The sequence below is a fragment of the Oenanthe melanoleuca genome, chromosome 18 (assembly GCF_029582105.1).
Source record: "Oenanthe melanoleuca isolate GR-GAL-2019-014 chromosome 18, OMel1.0, whole genome shotgun sequence".
In the NCBI taxonomy this organism is placed as follows: domain Eukaryota; kingdom Metazoa; phylum Chordata; class Aves; order Passeriformes; family Muscicapidae; genus Oenanthe; species Oenanthe melanoleuca.
Window position 1 is genome coordinate 9,323,883 of NC_079351.1, and position 20,617 is coordinate 9,344,499.

The window sequence follows — 20,617 nt, forward strand, 5'->3', positions numbered from 1 at the left end:
GTGGTAGTGAGCAAACCAGGGAAGATTACAAGGTCTGAGTTAAACCAACTGCTTTTACTTTGCACATAGCTTTACTTCTATGGGCTTCATGCAGAACACAGGTCACATTGGCTTCTCAAGGTTTAAAAACACTTTCAGCCCATCCACCTTGTAGAGTAAGTTTAGCTTTTTCAGTTGACTGACAGCAGTAGCCATGTCTACTCCCATTTCAATGGCCTTATGTGAATCCTTCCACGAAGACTGTAAATCAAAACAAACACCTGTGACCTGCAGGCTGTCTGCCTGTCCATCTAAGCCCTGCAAGGCAAAGTTGTCTCTTTGTGTGTCCAGTGCCCAACACAGATGAAGACAGCTCCAAAAGATCCTCAGGGCCCCCAGGAGCACCAACAGGACTTACCTGCCTCAGGGCTGGCCCATGGGTCCAGGAGTGCTGCTTTATATTCAGGCTGAGACCTCTGCAGGTGTCTAAGGTATGTTGTAGGTGCAGTTATCTCCTGCTTCTCCTCTTGGATGGGCCTCAGAAGTGAAAGGCTTTATTACATTGTGCAATCCAAGCTGGTTTCTTAATTGTTATGGCTGCAGAAGGCTAGCAAAGACATTGCTGTGCAGAGTGGTGTTAACCTTGCAGACTGCAAGGCTGCCACCCTGCCACTGCCAGCACCTGCTCTGCTCCTCTCACTGTGATGTTTTTCTGGGCACTGGCACTACACCAGCACAGCAAATGGCTTGTTCAGTATCTCCCCAACTTGGGTTTCAAGGTTGTGTCAAAGTCCTGTACAAGGAAATGCTTTTTGCTGTCAGGCTGGAGCTAAATGTACCACAGCACGTGGAGGGGATTCACCAGCTGCTCTATATAATGCATCAAAAACTGAAACAGAGCTCTGAGATTTTTTTAACATTTAGGTAACTTTGGACAAGGTGCAAAGACACTGCTGGGAAAACTGAGCTTCCACCTGGAACTTCTTCAGTGTTTAACCTTCAGGGTTTTCTTTCCATGAAGACTGTGCACAGATCTGCCACCACTTCCCACCTCCATGCACAAGCACAGGGTGCAGGGGGTTGTAGAAATAAATTCTTATATGAGTTCAAAACCAGAAAAATTCTTAGAAAGCATCTCCACAGAGGTTTATGAGATGTATGGATGTGCTGCCTCCAAGAGTAACACCCTGCTGGAAGGGGGACTCATGTTCTGCAGAACTCTGACCCTGGGTGCTCTGAGCCCCCTTCCACAGGCAGGTGTTGGGTTAGGCAGGATTTTGGTCAGAAAACCTGTCAGCATGCATGTTAATTCAAATACTGAAAGGAGAAAATTCATTAACAAGGTTTTACAGCAGGGTTTTCAACTGAGCTTCAAGCTGCACGTGAAGCTTGAAAGTAAAGGCCTGACTGGGTGGGGAAGAGCTCCAGATCATTAGAACATGAAAACACTTCAATTCCATGGCAGCTGCTCTCAGGCTGCTCATGGCCAGCTTGTTTGCTCAAGAACCACTTAACCACATGTGTTTCTTAAATTGATTTCCAGGAAAGAAAAAAATTGAAAATAAAAAATTTAGGAACCATATGTGTCTGAATATCATGTGAAGATCTGAAAAGGGTAACCACAAGAAGATTACAACCCAGTGATGTGGCTGCAAATTCAAGCTGCATTAAGCTAACATCAACAGAGTCCATGTGCATGTGGAACCCCACAGGATGTCTTGGATCAAACTGCACTCACAAGGTGTGGGGCTGTGGGAGAAGAAAAAGCAACTGGGTAAAGACAATTCCATGCTCAATGTGTCTCTGTACAGTTTATTTTACAGGAGATGAGATGAGCACTATGGTGTATATAAACTTGCAGAACAATATAGGAAAATACAGTTTAACCATATGAAATTGTTTTACAGTAAGACAGAAAAATTACATATAGGAAATGCCTTCAACACTGAAGGACAAGATCCACAGCTGACATCAAGTAGCTTCCACTGAACCCTGCCAGTTTACCCAAGCTGAAGATCTGCCCCTTAAATCTTTTCTTCATTCAACTTAAGTTCAGTAAGTGATTCCTTCATCTATCCTTAGGGAACAAAAGCCATCCTAAAATTTCCACAATGATCCAAGATTTACTAGTAATCCAGACAGAGGCTGTATGATCAATAAACTATTTAAGGGGTCTAGTCAGCCAAAATTTATGGGAAGTTATAAAAATTTGGTTAAGCATCTTTAAAAACAAGTCATTAGTACTGGCAAAAGACAACTTTCCTAGAAATTTAGAAGTATTTAGGAAAACTTACACAAAAAGGACCAAATAAGCAACTTTATTTTGGTAGAAAACTCTGGTTTAGTGTATCACTGGTAACCTGGCCTGCCTGTGAATCCCTACTGCTGCAGTGTCTGCAGAACTGCCCAGTGGAATTCTCACATGTCTTGTGTTGCAGAAAACAAGGAAATCATCTAAGGAGAAGAAAGTATTTTTGCCCAACACTAGTACCTGCTGGTTTCATAATGGATAGAGGCTGCTGTCCCTAAAGAGTCTTTTTCACCTAAAAGTACATGGACACCCAAATTCCTCAGGCTATTCTGATAATCTCAGCCATTTCATCAAAAAACTCCAAAGGGACATGGGATTTCAGGTCAACCATTCCCAAAATCTGGGATTAACATGACTTTGATTATTATATTAGCAGATGTGAGATCCCTGAAATCACATTCAACTTTTAAGTTCCAAGACCAGAATATTTCTTCTCTGCAACTGCTGTAAAAAATAGGCTGTGGACCTTTATTATTATTATTATTATTACTATCATTATTATTTATTAATTTTATGCAATAAAGTGTAACAACTCTTTTATGCTAAATCATCACTGCATACTCTCTTTATGCAGAATTCCCTGCTTATTCTACTGAGACCAAGGATGGGTCCAAAGTTTAGCTTCAATGCAGTTGCTTTTAAGTCTAATTTTTTCTATTCCATTTTCAGCATTGAGAACTTCAGGTGCCTGAACTGGACAGCAAATCATCAGAGCCAGAGGCAGGTCCCCTGGAGGTGTGGGTGTCCTAAAAGGGGGCACAGCTCAGAGCAAGGAAGGGCTGAGAATCCTGCACAGATCTGTGCACAGTGGCTGCTGCTGAGATTTGGCAATTTGCAGGGTGAATCTGTGTATTTTTCCCATGCTTGTAGCAGATACTATTCAAAGAGGCACTTCAAGGGGGTCTATTAGCAGAATTTTAATAGGGTTGTGATACAAGCCATTACTCAGTTACTTGTTAAATCAGTAGCCCTAAAAGACTGCATATATTCAAAATTATAGTCCTGTCCACTCACTGAACCTGGATAGAGCAGCTGGAAAGCTTTTGTTCTGAATATCCACTGAGTTTGTCTTTTATGACACACCTGAAATAATTCAACTTAATGTAAGTTGAGGGAATTAAATTTGAATGTCTCAAATCTATACGTGTTTTTATTTTTTTTTCCTGTGATTATTATGTGGTTAATCTAAGACTTTTTTTTTTTTTAATTGGTCTATGAAAGATTTTATGCACATACAGTTCCTAGACTCAGATGCATCATTAGGCACAAAAGGTTTCTGCCTTGAGGAATGCATGGGATTAGAAATTTAAGTTGAATTGTGCTATGTGTTGGTCCCTTCAGAAAAAAAGTCCAGGAAGAAAAAAGAAACTGTGGCTTTCACAAAAAGAAGTTATTATACTTCCAAACCTGGTGGCTGATTAAAAAAATCCAAAATAAAACCCAAAATAAGCTCTCAAAAAAGCTCTTAAACTCTCAGAAAACACTCAAAAGCAGGAAGTTTGGTCAGCACATTGAAGTAACAGACATGTTTTATGAAATTTCAAAATTAAAGGTCCTGAAAAGTGGTGTACTGCACTGATGAAGGGCTGGCTACAGCAACAACAGAGAGGGAAAAATAAAGAGTTGAAAGATGCACCACTCATATGAATAAAATCTACTGTAAGACAAAGCAATGGGTGTTACTTTACAACAGTGCTTGTCAGGAAAAGACCAGGATTTGCTGCCAGGAAAGGCTTCATTGCCACAGTGCTGGGGCAGGGCAGTGTGCTGCCCTGGGCCAGGGGCAGACCCTGCAGCACTGGCACCTCTGCAGCAGCAACAGACACATCTCAGCACTGATGCACAAGGGACAATGCTGGCCCCTTACTCACCATCACTCAACACCATCAGGTCTGAGAGATGCACTGAGGCAACCACCTTCCTGCCCTGTGCCTGCTTTAATCTGAATTTATCTGTGACTCCTGCCCACCTGTTAAGGGAAATGTGACCAGCTGTGTGCTCACAGGACACCTGTGGGCTGCTCCCCACCCTGTGAGGATGGCAGGACTGTCCCCACAGCAGGAACTCCTCAGAGCCAATGCTTCAGCAACCTCTGCCCTGCCACTCTATTTCAACACACACTGGGAAGCCTGCAGGCTTCCCAGAGGTCTGTGAACTGAAAAGCTCATTATTTTGAACACTGCCTTTTTGACACTGCCTTTTGAAGATGCAATTGCCAAATGGGAGGGATGGCCAGGACTGCCCTCAGGACACTGGAGTCTGCTGCCATCTCTGGGAACAGGCACAGCAGGCTGCACTAAAGAGCACACAAGATACTGTGAAACAGCCAATCTGTTTTCAGTTCAGAGGGAAACACCAAATAATCACATCAAGAAGCCACATCTACTCATTCCAGGGGGACCTTCAAAGTGCTTGTCTGGATTTCTTAAGGTGCTTGGTAGTGAAGGACCCACCTGGGTAAGCAGTGCCCTTTCTCTCCCTGTGTGTGACTGAAGAAATGGATGGGCAGAGCCACTTTGTCACTGAATTGTGGATTTGAGTTTTTACAGCTGCATCAGTAGGTGATCTGTGGGTCCACACTCCAGAGGTGTGCTCTGAGTGCAGCCCCACACAACAAATGGAGCTCCTGGGAGCTGCACAGAGAGCAACTACATGTTAATTATTTCTCATTTCTTAATATTTACTTTATCCACGTACTTGAGTACAACTGGTGAAAAAATAAGTTTGTGCATTTCTGTTTGTTAGCCTGATTTTCAAAGAGTCTTAGCTCCCTGTTATATTCCAAGAAATCTCTTAATGCTAAGCACTTCCAAAGAAGAGGTGAAGAATGTCCATTTCTATATAACAAAAACTTGCAGCCAGTATTTAAATAATGACACTAAAACCAGGGACAATTCTAGAAACTTCTAACAAAGCCTGAGAAACTATGACTGCTAGAAGCATATGGAAGTTAGCTGTGAATGCCTCACAGAAAATTACTGTTAGGAGGAAAAAAATATATCCAACCAAACCAAAGAAAAAAAAAAGCTGCATAAAGGGAAAAAGAAGCAGTGCACAAGTTTGCATGCTGCCTGCCAGGCACTCAAGGAAGTGTGATTTCAGTGTTTACCTGTGCTACAAGGGGGAGCACAGCTGTCCCCAGCAGCTCAGAAGGGGCTGCACAGGGGGAAAGGGAGTCTAGAAACATAACAGCGATTTCTGTATGATTTTTACTGCTTTTACATTATTTTAAAATTTAAAAAAAATAAAAAATAAAGCTATCTTCTACAATTCCAGTGTCCAATAATGAACTAACGTCCCTATGAGGGAGCAACCAAAGTCTTTCAAAAGATGTCCAACCCACAGAAGTGATGAACAAGTGTGAGTTACAGACATGACTGAATCTGGAGCAGGTTGGCAAACTGACAATCAGGCCTTTTGGGGATATTGCTCCAAGAAAGAAACTGGAATCTTCCTGCTAATGGGAGAAGAGTGCATTTGGCCCATGTGGTAAAAGTCTCAATGCTTGCAGCTCATAAACAGCCAACAGCACTGGTTGGAAAAGAGCTGAAAGAATTACTCAGAAAGATTTTCAGCTGTGCTTTGAAGACACAGGCAGGAAGGTCTGGATGATGAATAAAAAGTTCTCATTCTGCATGGCAGCTGAAGGTGCAGCAGCACCTCACCAGGTCTGGCACTGCTGGGTGTCAGGACACCCAGCAGATCTGAAGCCAGGGAATTCAGGAAGCCCTTTTGCTAGGAGAAGGGCCAAAAGGCTCTGGCTGAAATGGAGATCTCCAGAGAGCCCTCCAGCACAGGACAAGTGTGCGACAGCATCTCTCAGACCAAGAGGGAGCTCACAGGTGTGGCAGCACTCCCAAAACATTGGTTGGCTTAACAGATCTGGGTAAGCAGAGCTAAGGACCAGAGGAAAATTCCCCCTTGTTCTACCTCTGCCAGTGAAAGCAAACAGTGTTAATTGAGAAGTGACCTGCTCTGTGACCTCAGAGCACACAGAGATGTGAGATAACTGTCAATCTGATCCCCACAGTGACTAAACCAGCCAAAGCTCACACCAGGCATGTGAGCTGCCAGATGAATTGAGGTGATGCTCAGTACTGGAGGTAAGAGACTTATTTTGGTATTCCATGAGTCAGTTACACTGCAGCAGCATCATGCAGCACCCACACATGCTAGTGCCTTAATAAAACACCAAGTTTGATCTTGTCCTCTTTAGGATAAGCATGCAGACAAACAGGGTTCCACTGCATTTTTGAGACTCAGTGGAAGGCAAACAGAGCAATGCTGAAACTCCCAAAGTTACCTGTGAGAGCAGGAACCCATGCTCTCCTTTAAAAGTGCCACTACCCTCCTGGAGGATGCTGCTTGCTAGAAACAAGGGAACTCCAGCATGCCCTGACCTGTAAGGCATCACACTATCCAAAATCCATCAGTCAGAGAAGGGAATGAGCCAGGTAACACTGATCTGCAGCATCATATCAAGAAGGAATACCACCTCTTGAAAGAGATGAGCTGAAAACTGTTTACAGCAAAACTTGCATTGAATACAGATGGAGATGCTGTGGATGAAGCATCTCACCTGCCATGGAGCAGAACCCAGAGTCTCCTGGGGCTGGGAAAGACCAACAGCCAGGTACCTGTGCTCTCCTCTGGTTATTGAAGTGAAAAAGAGATACAGACTCCACCAAGAGAATTACTGTTCTGGGCAACTCACATCCCTGAAAATTTCAAATGGACCAAGAACTAGAAGCAGAAAACTGTCTGGAAATAAAATCAAAAGTAAAAAAAACCCCAAAACGCCCCCAAACAAACAAAAACAACAACAACAAAAGCCCAACTAAGAATTTAGAGCAGCATTAATACACCTTAGCAGAGGAACCAAAACACATTACAGTCCCCAGAGAAACCTGTGCTAATGGACAGTATATCCTGTCCAAAATATGTAAAGTGACAAACATCTTTAAAGCGAGAGGAAAAATAAAGTGTAATTGCTAATAGATTATTTTAGGTATTTATTAAGGAGAATACTGTATAAAGTGCACAACTAGCTTTGTTTTGCAATCAAAACAAGAATGTGCTGAGGCATTTTCAAGATTGCTCATTTCAATTTACAAGTCTGCCTAGAACAGGAGGCAACCTGAAATGCAGCTTTCATATATTCACATTATTTTGGCCACTGAAGTTTTAAAAGCTCAACCTGCACTTGTGGCTTAAAAACTAAAAAAGTGCCTGTCCTCTGAAGTGCAAGGTAAGAATTAGGAGAAGTATACACTGACATGGCCAAAAAATAGTAAGACAGAGAGTGAATCAGTAAAAAAGGGAGAGATCATCAACTGCCCTGCTTGAGGGAAGAAGGGAAGGAGAAGAGGATCCCAGGGAGGGTCTCACTAAGCTCAAGGACACTCAGGCAAACCAAACACTTTGACTGGTGCTGCAATGGTCTGTGCAGGAACTTAGGTGAGGCTCACAGCACAGTGTGCTCTTCCAACACCAAGAATAAAACTGTAATCCAAATTCCCAAGGGTGCAGGGCAAGTGTCACACCAGGAGCAGTGTCCTGAGCATGCAGCAGTCATGACACCACAACTGCCAACATGCAAAGGATGCTAAAGGCTTACAAAGGTTAATGAAGCAGCAGAGGAGTGGGTTGTGAAGCCATTTGCAAGACAGGAATGAACCTGCACTAGTAAAGAGATGGTTGAAAAAAAGGGAGAAATAGAAAAATGCAACAGAATTTGGTTTGAAATAATAAACCAAAAAAAATAACTACTGCAGCAATGTCATAAAAATGCTTCAGGTAAGACTTTTCTGTGTCCCAGTTTGTATTTGTAAAGAGGAATATTGATTCCCAATGATCTAATCACAGCATTTGAAGGGATGGTGAACAAAGACCTGGAACAGCAGTGGAACAAAAGAAGGATGCAGTTCTGGGGCTGGGGAGAAAAAGACAGTAACAGTGAGATAAAATGGAGCAAAACTGTGGATCAAATAAAATAGTATGGTTTGGGATATTGTAGCTAAGACCACAGTAAACACTGAGTAAAGGCCACAGTGGTGAGAATCAAGATTTCTCCTGGATCTAAAGCAAGAATCTGAAGAATCTTTGCATTGTATGGAATGCTGAAAAAATATATTAACAGCAACACTGAATACTCAATCAGAAATAACAGCAGAAGAAAATAAATACCTTTTCAAAACCAGTCTCCAAACTATATAACACTATTTGCTAAGAGCAGCGTTGCATTTTTGGTGGTTTGCAGTAAGGGTAACATAAAAAAACTCAGGTTAAGACTCTGATGGTACAGAAGTGCTGGGCACCTACATCTACACTGAATGCAATCTAGCATCACATATTCATGGCACCTTTGAAAATGCACCTTTGAAAATCAGGCTCCAAAAAGATAAAAGCCAAAATTCAGCGGGACAAACCCGGTAATTAAAAATACCTAAAGCCTGTGATATTCACCTGAAGAAACCAACAAAGGAAATTTAAACCTGAATCCCAAGTAAACTATTAAAGGACTGTTTTTAAGGAGAGTCTATGGAAAAACATCTTGCATAAGCAGGAAGGATTTTGAGCATCTCATTTATTCCTTGGAATATGACCTCCTTCTGTCACTGAGGGCACTCTGACAGTGAATGAGGTAGGTATAGTACAACCAAGTCTTTCCTGATAAAAAATTGTGATGGTAACACTTTCAAACTTATCGACTGGCTGACAACAGAAATCATGAAAATGGGTTTATGTATCCCTGAGAGGGAGTATAAAACAGGAAGAACAGGAATCTTCTCCATAGATTTTGGGAGAAGGGCCATCACTTCACTGCCATGGTGAAAGCAGTGTTATATGAAAGCAATGTATTCACACAACATTGCTGCAAGATACACAGATTTTATAAATGGGGGAGCCAGGAAAGTTAATTGACTTGCCTATGGCCATGAGAGCAGTCAGTGATAGACTTGGGATTCATGATCAGGACTTCCTTGCCTCCTCCTCAGTTATCTCCTTGCTGGCCAGAGGCTCTCTGCGTGGCTGTTCTAACATACCCTATAGAGATAGTCATGCAAGGGGTGGAGCACAAAGTCACTGAAGAACAGAGCACTTTCTGTGCCAGGAAGCAGATTTCTCCTGGAAGCTGCGTGCAATTGGGAACCTCTGGTGGGAAGCACACATCTGTTTTTTTCACCCTGGAATGTCTGGTGCTTAAGGCTTAGCACAACGAGGACCATTGTAATGACTAAATGGAACAGAGATAGCCCATACAGGCATAAATTACAAGGTGTCTGTCTGGTAGTGAAACAACCTCTTCCCTATGCTCTTCTGACCCTTAAAACAAACATTAGCCTGCTTAATTCAGTGGATCATCACATCCAACTATAGATCAGTCTATATTTCCATGTCCACAGGTCGGATATCTCCAGTTTTGTGCTCTTTTACCCACAGTTCCCTGTCTTTGGCAGGATCCACTTTCCGAAGCAACTGATCCACAAGTTCTACTGTCTGAAACAAAGAAAACAAGAATCCAAATGTCAAGGGCACACTTCAGGCAGAGTCATTGCTCTGACTTGCAGAGCAGCTGTGGGCATGCCTACACTGTGTCTGCAGACAAGTGAGAGCTGCACCTACATGAGACTGGATGGACAAGACAGGTCTGAATGTGCAGCCTTGTGGTAAGCAGAGAAGAGGGAGACTTAACATGAAAAAGCAGAGACAGGTTTCCTGTGCCAGGCAGCAGCCAGGCAGCCTCTCACTCCTGTTCTGCAATCTTCACCTTACACCAAACACAACTGTACTGAGTCAGCATGCATCCCCTGTATTTTAGTATTTGATAAATGGCCAGTTTTTAATAAGGAAGAAATACACATATGTACGCTTTTCCAACAGTGAAACAATTCAGCATCTTCCCTGCACAAACAGAAGACCTCAAGGAGTAATGCATCATGCTGGGAGAGCTAATAATGGCTCAGGCTGGCCAAATGTACTTCAGTTGGCTGTGTCTCCCCCAGGAAAGAGCTGTGATCCAGGAGTATGAAATGTGATCAGAGTCCTGGAGCAGCAGGACTGCAGGGAGGCACCACAGCACTGCTGCAGACTAAGCTGCCTGCAGACACTTCTCCCACATCCATTGACAACAGCCAGTCTGACCAGGCCAGGAGGGACATTCTGCTCATCTGGAGGGCATGAAGACCACAGAGACCAAACCAAAAGCACACTTACACTTTGGTTGAACATGTCTGTCTCGTGCCGCAGCTGTGTGTACTGGCACAGATGCTGCCGAATCATCTCCACCCTTTCAACTTCTAGTCTCTCAAGCTCCTGGACATGAAGAAAAACAAGTCCATATTTTTACTGGAACCTGAGCTTGGAGGCCCAGAGAAAGGATGATACACAAAAGGCTGCCAGTAGGTGCGATACTGCCCCAGGGTCATGCTTTGGAGCTGGGCTCTGTGGTTGCACATTCCTCTGCTCTGCAAAGAATAAGAAACAGCAAGCAACAGCAGTCATCTCAGCCTGAGCCTAGCAACAGAAAAGAAGGTCACACCTTTCCAGAAGGTTCCAAAACTGAGACAACCAAGGCAGAGAGTGGAACCACTGCCTTCTGAGATGCTGCGAGCAAGAGGGAATCTGTTTCCTGCAAGAAATTTTGCATGTTTTATTGCCAGCTACAGAAATGACAGTGATTCTCTGGGGCAGCAGCAAACACATTGGGGTAGATGGCTCAGACCACTCTCCATTCCAACCAAACACCTGTCAGAGCACAGTTCACCAGATGATGAGCTAGGACAAGTTTCCACCCTGCTCAGCTGGCAGTAAGCAGAACCCAGCACCACTTTAGCTGGAAAGGCAGGTGATTTCTAACTTTCCTCCTGATATTTGCCTCCTTCTTCTTCTGGATTCTGACAGTATACCCCAAATCTGCATTTAGTCCTTCTGGACTGAATATACTGATGCACTGGTGTGCATCAATATAAAAAAATACATTAAGCTGTTAAGAGTGCCCAAAGCAGAGCCATGAAGACAGCAAAGGGTCTGGGGGGAAGCCTTGGGGGAGGCTCTGGTGAGATCCCACCTGGAGCACTACAGCCAGCTCTGGGGTTGGCAGCACAAGAAGGATGTGCAGCTTCTGGATTAAGTCCAGAGAAGGCCACAGGGATGCTACAAGGCAGCTTGCAGCAAAGCCAGGCTGAGACAACTGGGGCTGGTATGTCTGCAGAAGAGATGGCTCTGGGGAGGCTTCAAAGAAAATTGTGAAATAGTGGAATAGAAAAATTAATTGATGTATAAATGGATTTGGTGATTTATCATGTGTTTTTCTTGTGCATTACTTCATCCTTCCTAAGGACAATTCAAGTGTTCTGGCCCCTAAGCAGGCCTGAACTGGTTTAATGCCTTCTGCAAAGAAACAATTATTTCTTCTTTCCTGTAATGATGAGTTTTTCTTAGGACTGAGAATGGGAAACACAAAGTGAGATGTATCACCCGTTTTTCCCCACTGCTTTGCACTGAACTAGCTGTGAATGATGAATACTGTAGGCTATTACAATTCTGGAAGGGCACTTTTGGATTTACATACCAGAGTGGTGGTCACCATCTCCTCAAACCACTTGGACTGGGCTTGATTGTAAAGATCCACACAGCGCATCAGGTCATCCCCTGAGTCAAGATAAAAACACATCAGTCTTTTCCAGCAAGGGCTTAGAGGAAAGTGTAGGTCAGGTTTTGTAGACCCCAAGGATTTGAAGATGAACCCTGGTGGAGCTCAGAAGAGTTCTGCTACATAGTATTTGTTACATAGAACAACATTTCAACTAAATGCATGCACTTGATGTATGGCAAAAAGCAGGTGATTGGGGTGAGAATGAATAGGGGGCAAAGACAAAATTTTGAAAGAAAATTATAAGCATTAAGAGTATTTTTAAAAATGTCCAGAAATATAAAAAGGCGAGTTACTGCAGTTAACAAAAAAAAAAAAAAAAAAAAAGCCATAGAGGGAAAGTTCTATTTGAAAAATAAAGTAATTAAAATGTGAAATCAGCAGTGGTGAGTTATGGAACTGCAGTGAGACTGCAGTCTAAGAGGTCTCTATCTCCAAGGGGAGTGAGGCATCAGGCCCCAGTGTGGATGAAGGGATGCTGATTTGCAGCCTCATACAAATATGCACAGGTCACAGCAAGTGGCTGTTATCCTCAATACAGTACAGCACACACTACTATATCCTCAGTATTCCTAAAGAGAAATTATTTTAGTCACTGAGTAGCAGTGGAAAATAAACCAAAAAAATCACTTTCAAGGAAAAAGACAGTAATAGTAAGTGTAATAGGCACCCACAAAGTTGTGGGTGAGTGTGATTTAGGGAAGAACCAAGGAAGGAACTATGATTTATGAAAAAACACCCTCAGCTAAGCTTCTCTGAATCTGACTTGGGAAGTTCCACAAACACTCAGTAATCCAAGAACACTTTCATGAAACAGAAAGATAACTCGCCCTACTTTTGTTGTTCTCACCTCAACAGTTATCAATAATTTGTGACATCTGAGTTGGAAAAACTAGGCTTGTTTCTTCTGAGGATTTACCATCACACAGATTTGTAGCATGGTTCACTTTGACTTTGTGACTATAGCATTAAGAAACAAGAAGCACGTGGACTGACAGGCAGGAGCATTACACCTGGTACCCACCTGCCTGGGTGGACTTCCTTCTGGCCTTCTTGATTTCCTCTTCTGTCTTGTTGCTGAGTTTCACCTCTAGCTGCTGTGTTTTCATTTCCAGATCCTTCTGCCTCTCTGTCAAGGCTTTCCTGGCCTTGGAGTAATTAAAGAGTCAGTAGTTACAGAGAAGAAGAGCTGGCAGCTGCTTTCAGCCATCCAGGACTCCTTCACACCAGTGCTTCTCAGCAATTTTGCATGAAACTGGGCACTAACAGGGATTCAGGTTCTTACACCACCATGAGGAGTTCACAAAAGTGTCCTATGACCACAGAGGAGTCACCACCAACAAATCACCAATGCATCTGAACTCTTCACAGAGTCTTAGAGAGGCAAAGGACTAATGGCATAATCAGGCTTTCCTGTTTCTTAATAACTTTCTCATTATTTCTGGAAGAAAAGAGAGCTGGAGCCTCCTTCAAAAGTCTTAAACAGCATCATTACCAAGACACCTCTTCCATTCATTTTTCTCAGGATCTGAATCACTGAAGTAATTTCAAGTATTTCACAAAATTTGTCTTTAAGTACATTCTGGACTCAACATACACCTATCACAAACTAACAATAGGAACTTAATTCAGAAAATTCAGAAAATCTTATTCAGGTTCGTGCCAACATAGAAATCAAGAACTGAGGTCTGGTAAAACTGGTGACTTGAACTACTTTACTTATGAGTTCTTCAAGCTGTTAAAACCTCATTTATCAGTACAAATATATATTATACAGGTAAGTTAGTAAACTGCCTTAACAAATAAACATTGTTACATGCAGGCTGATAAATAGATAAAAATAATTTGTTTTGCATGGATTTGTTATAAACATGCCGCGTTTGTTTTTTATACTGTACTAGTGTTTCAAACTAAATTGGCATGGCTGTATTTTCTTAGCACCTTGAAGTTTTCTACAGTCAGACCAGCCTATATGTTTCAGCTCTGTAGAAGCATTCCTGGAATTTTTTCCATGTGCAGTCCTGCAGGTCTCAAGGAAGCAGGAGAGCAATCCCTGGGGCTGAGTGCCCCACAGGCACTGCAGTCACAGCTCCTCCCTGCTCTCACTCCTTCTTCCCAAGGTTATTCCTAATTCCCTCTTCCCAATATTGCTGCTGAGTTGCTTTGCAGAGAGGAGTGTGAAGAACTTTGTGTTTTGCAGAAAAATGCCTTCCTTGCACTCACTCAGCCTAATGACCTTGTGTATCCTGCAACAAGCCCGTCCCTGGGGGAACTCCTGCTGAGCTTTAATGAAAGCACAAACAGCTTGGGGGATGACTGGGAATGGTATTTTCCTTTCCAATTTACACCCAAAAGCAAACCTCCTGAGGATACAGCTTGGCAGCTGAGGCACAAACATCCCCATTTCTGCCAGCTGCTGCTGGGAGAGCCTATCTGTGGGTCTAACTGCCTGCACCACAACCACAGCTGGTTCCTGTTCCATCAGCCCATTCCTGGGTGCTGCTGCTGTTTGGATTTTTTCAGTGAGGAGGTTTCTTGTGAAGGGTTTGTGATTTGCAGACCAGGGTCCAGCTGCCCTCCTTGGCCATCACTGAGCCAGGTGAGCCTTTGGCTGACCCTGCTGCCATTCTAAGGCAAGATGGTCTAAATTTTGATGGTAATAGATGCACACAAATAAGGAATATTTGCATCAAATATATTAGAAATTTATTGCCTCAAGCTGGGAAGGGGAGGATGAACCAAAAAGCCATTTCAATAACAAGATGTTTGCCCCCCCCTTCCCAGATCTGAGCTAAACACCGAACTACAGCTGGGGCTGAGCAAAGCACAGCTAATAGTGAAAGCCCTCAGCAGAACAGCTGTGGTCCTTTGTGAGTGAACAGAAACTCTTGGTGGGGCAGCTGCCCTCCTGTGAGCCCAGCAGGGTGAGCAGGCCCCCAGGCTGTCCCACCTTTTCCACGGCCGAGTAGCGGCTGGCCAGGTGCTTCCGCAGGTCCGCGATGTGGTGGTCGCACTTCTTCATGTCCTTCTTGAAGTTCTCTCTGAAGTTCAGCAGGGGTTTCTCTACCTCACTCTGCAGCTGGCAGTGAAAACAAAGCAAGAAATGGCAGTAATGAGGAGCCAGGCAGTAATTCCTGGCTCTTCACAGAGCCACAGGATCATTAAGCTGGAAAAAACCTCCAAGATCATCCAGTCCTATCATCAACCCAGGGCTGCCAGGTCCACCACTAAACCCTGCCCCTAAAATGCCACATCCACATGTTTATTGCACACAAAGAAGATGCTACACGAGTTTCTGTGCAGAGTTTAAGAAGTAAAATAATGGAAAAGCCCATCTTTACCTGGCCTGCCTACACACACACATCCCTCCAGGGTGAATTTCTTCCTTTTGGAAAACAATACAGGAGGACAATGGGGAGCAAAAAGTATTTCACTAATTACAGCCCTGATGTCGAAGTTTAAGGCAGAGCAGTGGGTTACCAAGGCAGCAGCTGGTTGCCTGAGTAACCTCTGCTGAATTGCCTACAAATGGTGCAGAGCTATAATTTTCCTCCAGAACATGGCTGTTGTGCTGAGATACCTGCCACTGTATTGAACTTGAACACCCACAGAGGTTAACAGAATGTAACAGGATTCAAGAGCATGTCTCATGTGGTGGAAAAAACCCAGATAAATACCATAATTTGTAAAAGAAATCTCCTTGGGCATCACTTGAGATAAAACCCAAAAATAACATGATCTTCCCAGCACACTTTTGAGAAAGGCTAATGATACAAAAAAAGCCAGAGTTCTGGTTCTCTTCCTTCCAGACAGGTAGAGTAGATTCTTGTTGAGAAGGCAAATATTACTTTTCATTTCTTCCTTTACAGAAGTAAAGTGTACAAGCACCAGTTAAACTTACTGGCTGGAACACAGAGTCCAGGTGAACAACATCTAGAATCAGTTTTACTTCCTTTTTATGAAAAATTAAGGCTAGATGTGTTCTAATTTACTCATCAGGTAGACTAAATAAACTGATTTTGTGAGGAAAAGTAAGTTACAGTAAGTTTGTTCACCAACTTACTAATTCTTCTAAATTTGTACCACATGCATGTGTATTTCCCCCACTAACATGCACTGAAGGGAGAGGCCACCAATTCAGGGCAAAAAATCTTTGGAAAATAAAGAACCATTTACCTTAGAAGAAAATTTGAGATGAACCTCTGCTTCATCAGCTAAACTCTTCTTGAGCTGAGCCCAAGCTTCTCCCAGTGTGCTGAAGGAAGAGAAGGACAATGATCAGTCTCTCCCCACCCCTCCTCATGGGATCTGTCAGACAAATCTGGCACAACACTTCATACCAGATCTTGATCAACAAAGCAGGGTAACAGAAATCTGAGACAACAACCAACCTTTGTGACCAAGGCAGAATTGTGTTGGCATTGTTTGCAGCAGATTTTGAAACCATAGTTCATGACAACCTCCATTAACAGAGATGCCAGAGCCTCCACAAGCAAGACCCTTCAGTATCTTATCCTTACCATAACAAAGTTTCCACCAATGCAGTTTTTCCACTGCCTCTTCTACTTTACACCCTACTTCAGAGAACAGATTTTCATTTCAGGTGAAAAGTCTCAGAGAAGCTTTTCAGCACTTGAAAATTTCTCCATTGTCTTTTCCTTCCAGATTATTTCCAAGACAGTGGCAGCTGAGCCACCCTCCTCCAGACCCTCTAGGACAGCCTAGATTCCTCTGAAAGCATCATAACCAAAACTACACTGTCCCCAGTACAGTACAACTCCAGGGGCTAAACTGGTAACAGATTATTTTGTATCAGACACTCTTTCTTTTACATATTTCAATATGATTGCCTTTTTAGACAACAGCATGAAGTTGTTGATGAATAAGCTTGTGATTCACTACAGCCAGATCCCTCTCCCACAAACTGTTATGTAACTGTATTTTCACATCCTGTGAAAGTATAAAATCCGCTGCTTTGTCCTCATTAAAATGCATCTTTTTTTCAGTTAATTTCTCCAATTTAACAGGAGAATTCTGAATTGCAACCTTTTCTTCAAGTTACACATGCCAACTCTCCTAGCTCTGTCACATCTCTGATTACAGGAAATCTATCATTTCTTCTATCATAGGTTGCTCATTACAAAAACATTTTAAAACCCCTTGACTTAGGACAAACCCTTTGGGATTGCATTCCACAGCTACTTTCTGCAGTTTAGGTTTTGTAAGCAGTGGGTTTTTCCTACCTAGTTTTTTCTACTTTAGGCTTTATTTAGGCCACCATTTCTCTTGTCTGCCTACGAGAATCTCCCATCACAAAAAGCAATACTAAATTAAGAGCTGTGATGCTTGACCTACTCTCTTACTCCATCACTGAAGGAATTTAGGTTGGCTTGGCATTGTTCTCTATGCATATACAATTGCTCATCCTCTTAGCTTTCCTCTAAGTGAAAGTCTGATGGTTTATTCTACCACTTTGCAAAGGTTAAATAAAGTTGAGTGATCGACAGTCGCTGGCTCCTTCTATCTCTTCCCTACTGCCTTTTCAAGGATAATGAGATTTGACTGTTCCTGATAGCCTGAAAAAATCACCTGTCATCTGCAATCTCAAACTAATGATCAGTCACCTCTGATGCTGTTGCAAGGACTTGAGTCCTCAAATATGTTGTTCATTAGCTAAACAACTGAGATACACCTACAGAAGTGCTCCCAGTATTTCTCCTTCTCTGAGGTCCTCTCCCACTGCCCAGCTCTCACTGACACTACCCCTGTTATCTGATCCAGAAGAGCAGCACTAGTCAGTGCTTTCAGCTCCATGCACTCTGACCCAAGTCCTTTCAAGCTCCCTACTTCAATATTCCTTAGGCTTGAGTGCTCATTCCCTCTCTTTTCACCTACTCTGCCCTAGTTTCCTTCTCCTTCATTTTTTTTCAGTCATTCCCTACTTGGGGTAGGAGAAGGTGGAAGGAAGATGTGGAAGAAAGTGGGTTTAGCTTTGCTAGGATCAGGTGAGCACCCACCCCTAAGGAGAAAGGACAGAAACCACTGTCACTGTAGGTGCTCAGGGCAGCAACAGCCCAGTTATCCTCCTGCAATTTCTGTCCTTGCCTCCTGGAAAATGAGCAAAACACCTCATGCAGCTTCAGTGCTGGCAGAAACACATTGTGTCACAGCTGTGGTGAGGACAGTCATTTCCAACTTTGGCTTTCAGTGCTTAGAGGGTTTGTGGTGAAACAAACAGAGCTACCAAGTTCTGATCCTTCAGCAGTGGTGCCTTTCCATTATTACTGAAGAACTGCACGTCAGTCTGAACTGCACTGCCTAATGTCTCCTCAATAACTTCCCAGGTGTGAAAATGTTGGAAATAAGAAGCAGTCTGCTGCTCTTCTTGAAAGGCCAGAACCCTGATGAGAGGAGAATTCTTTATCCTCCCTCTTGTCTGTGCTGCTCTGACTGCACCAGCACTGACCTTGCACACATACCCTCAGTAGTATATATATATATATATCTATATATATATATATATTCAATATGTTCTTCCATTTTCAAAGTTGTTTAGTACACATACATGCTAATCCTGGAAGGAACTAGTCCTGGCTACAAGGACAGCATATAAACCTGATTGGAAAGGCAACATTTTATACACACATTCCTAAGAAACTTCTCATTAACAACCTAAAAAAACTCCAAACCAACAACTCTGAAGCAATTCCATCTTCCCCAACATGCCCAGGGTACTAATCTAAATAAACCTCTACTCAAAAGGAGAGAGCTGGGGAAAATTACATGTACCTGCGTGGGAGAAATGCCTTTTATATTAAAATTCATCTTCTGTGAAAGTCACAGAGACACACTTACCCTTCTTCCTGAGCAGCCAAGGAATTCTGAGACAGTTTGGACAGGTTCTTAGCATATTCCTCCTCAATCTTTATCCTACACTCACATACACACAGAGAGAAAATAAAAAGACAGCAGTAAGTAAGCTTTAAGGCAGAAACCCACACACATAATTTGAAGAAAATTCTCTGCATTTTAACAGATTTTGCCACAGGAATTTTCCTTTCAGTCTCCAGGGCTTGGCAGCACCAGTTTGATGAGCAGTCTTCTCCCCCCATATGCTAAAAATGCAGAGGCAGGAGCAGGGCTATATGCAGGATGGCATGTGTGACAAAATTAGCTGAAGAAGCTTCAGATCTGGAAAGCAAATAACAAGGACAGAGTGTTTCTGCTGTGCAGCACGGGCTGTCTGCAAAAGCAGAAGCACGTGGTAAAGTCTGCTGTGAAATGTGAGGCTGCACATCCTTGAGGCAAAAATGAAGGAATGTGGCAACCCAGGAAAAATCCAAATGAGATTTGGTGGACTGAAGTGCACCTTTCTTAGGGACACCAAGTGCTTCCTGCTCTCTGTTCTGGGTGACAAAGCATGGCAGAGATGTGGCTTGAGCTTCTGTCACCAACATGTGGCCAGTGCAACCCCTTCCTCTATTCACCCCCTCACTGCCCTGTCCTGTCTTCACTCAGAGGCAGCAGAACAGGAGCTGAGCTTGCCAGAGGCAAGGGAGCAGAGGAGGAAAGGTGCTGGCACACAGCTGCTGGGGGAATGCCTGCAGGGAGGAGAAGGCAGCTGTGGAGTGAGGGGACAAGGGTGCTGACAGCCCAGCAGGGAGGAATGAGCAGCTGCTGGTGCAGAGGTGAAGGGCACCGTGCCTGAAACCACCTTCCCTGAGCTCTGCTCTGAAACAACTGCAAGGTGCACGTGCTCCCAGGCACAGCAAATAATTGTCTGCTCACTGGTTTTCCACCCAGCTCGTCAACAGAACATTTCTGAGAGAGCTGAGTGGCCCCCAGGTAGAAAAATTGATTCTGTGCCCATTTGCAGGAGCTAACTGAGCAAGTGCACTTTTGCAGGGCACATTTGAGCTAAAAGGGGTCCCCTGAGACAGCTGAGACGCATTTGATGCTCTGGGCTGCTGAAAACATCCTGGAGGATGGTGTGGGAGGGGAATGCCCCGCTGTGGTTACACTCAGGGCAGGGAGCAGGTCTGGGGGCCACAGCTGGCAGCTCCACAGCAAGGCCACTGACTGGCATGTCCCTTCCAGCAACTGACTGGGATGCAGCTGGTGAGGCCCAAGGTGACACCCAGCCTGGTGTGACACAGAACTGCAGACCTTGCCTGGAGCTGGGGGTCCTCTTCTTCCCCCTCCCTTGAGGACAAAACCAGCCAGCTCCCCAGGCCTGCTCTAACACCAACCAACACAGGCATCAAAGGCTCCACTGTGTCAGGACCTCACTATGAAAAGGGCTTCATCCAGCACACTTCACCTAATGTACTTTAAAGACCTGCTTCAGGATGAGACTGATCTTGTCTGAGAAATGACAGTTTCTATGGACTGCAAAGAGATAACAGATCAAAAGTAGTAAAGGTGCAAATGTCTCTCTCCAGAGATCCCCACTGCTTCAGGCTCAGTTCCCAAAGTTCTAGTCTACAGCCTCCATCATGAACTTCATTCCTGCTGAATTTTGTCTTTAGGATGCCTTTGAGTGATTTTCTGTGGATGCTGGTGCAACAGTCTGCTGACTGTTCTGAGCTGCCCATGCAGACCCTCACAGAACCTCTGTCTCAGTCCTTTGTCTCATGAACAGATGAGCAGTTGAACATCTTCCATCAAAAAGG

At 43.6% G+C, this 20,617-nt stretch overlaps 1 protein-coding gene across 5 annotated transcripts in view; it reads right to left on the minus strand.

The window, feature by feature from the left end:
• Positions 1-1,763: 1,763 nt before the first annotated feature.
• The window catches only part of GAS7 (growth arrest specific 7), an 81,830-nt gene continuing 62,976 nt past the window's right edge, over positions 1,764-20,617 (minus strand). For 4 of the 5 annotated variants that reach the window (XM_056506092.1, XM_056506091.1, XM_056506094.1 and 1 more), the window contains exons 8-14: positions 18,801-18,875; positions 16,122-16,200; positions 14,896-15,024; positions 12,970-13,093; positions 11,865-11,944; positions 10,508-10,606; positions 1,764-9,790 (exon numbers count right to left, since the gene is read on the minus strand). In XM_056506092.1, the coding sequence (XP_056362067.1) occupies positions 9,677-9,790; positions 10,508-10,606; positions 11,865-11,944; positions 12,970-13,093; positions 14,896-15,024; positions 16,122-16,200; positions 18,801-18,875 (700 nt within the window). In that variant the 3' untranslated portion in view covers positions 1,764-9,676. The remainder of the gene's footprint in view (positions 9,791-10,507; positions 10,607-11,864; positions 11,945-12,969; positions 13,094-14,895; positions 15,025-16,121; positions 16,201-18,800; positions 18,876-20,617) is intronic. The other variant, XM_056506093.1, reaches the window with a different exon arrangement.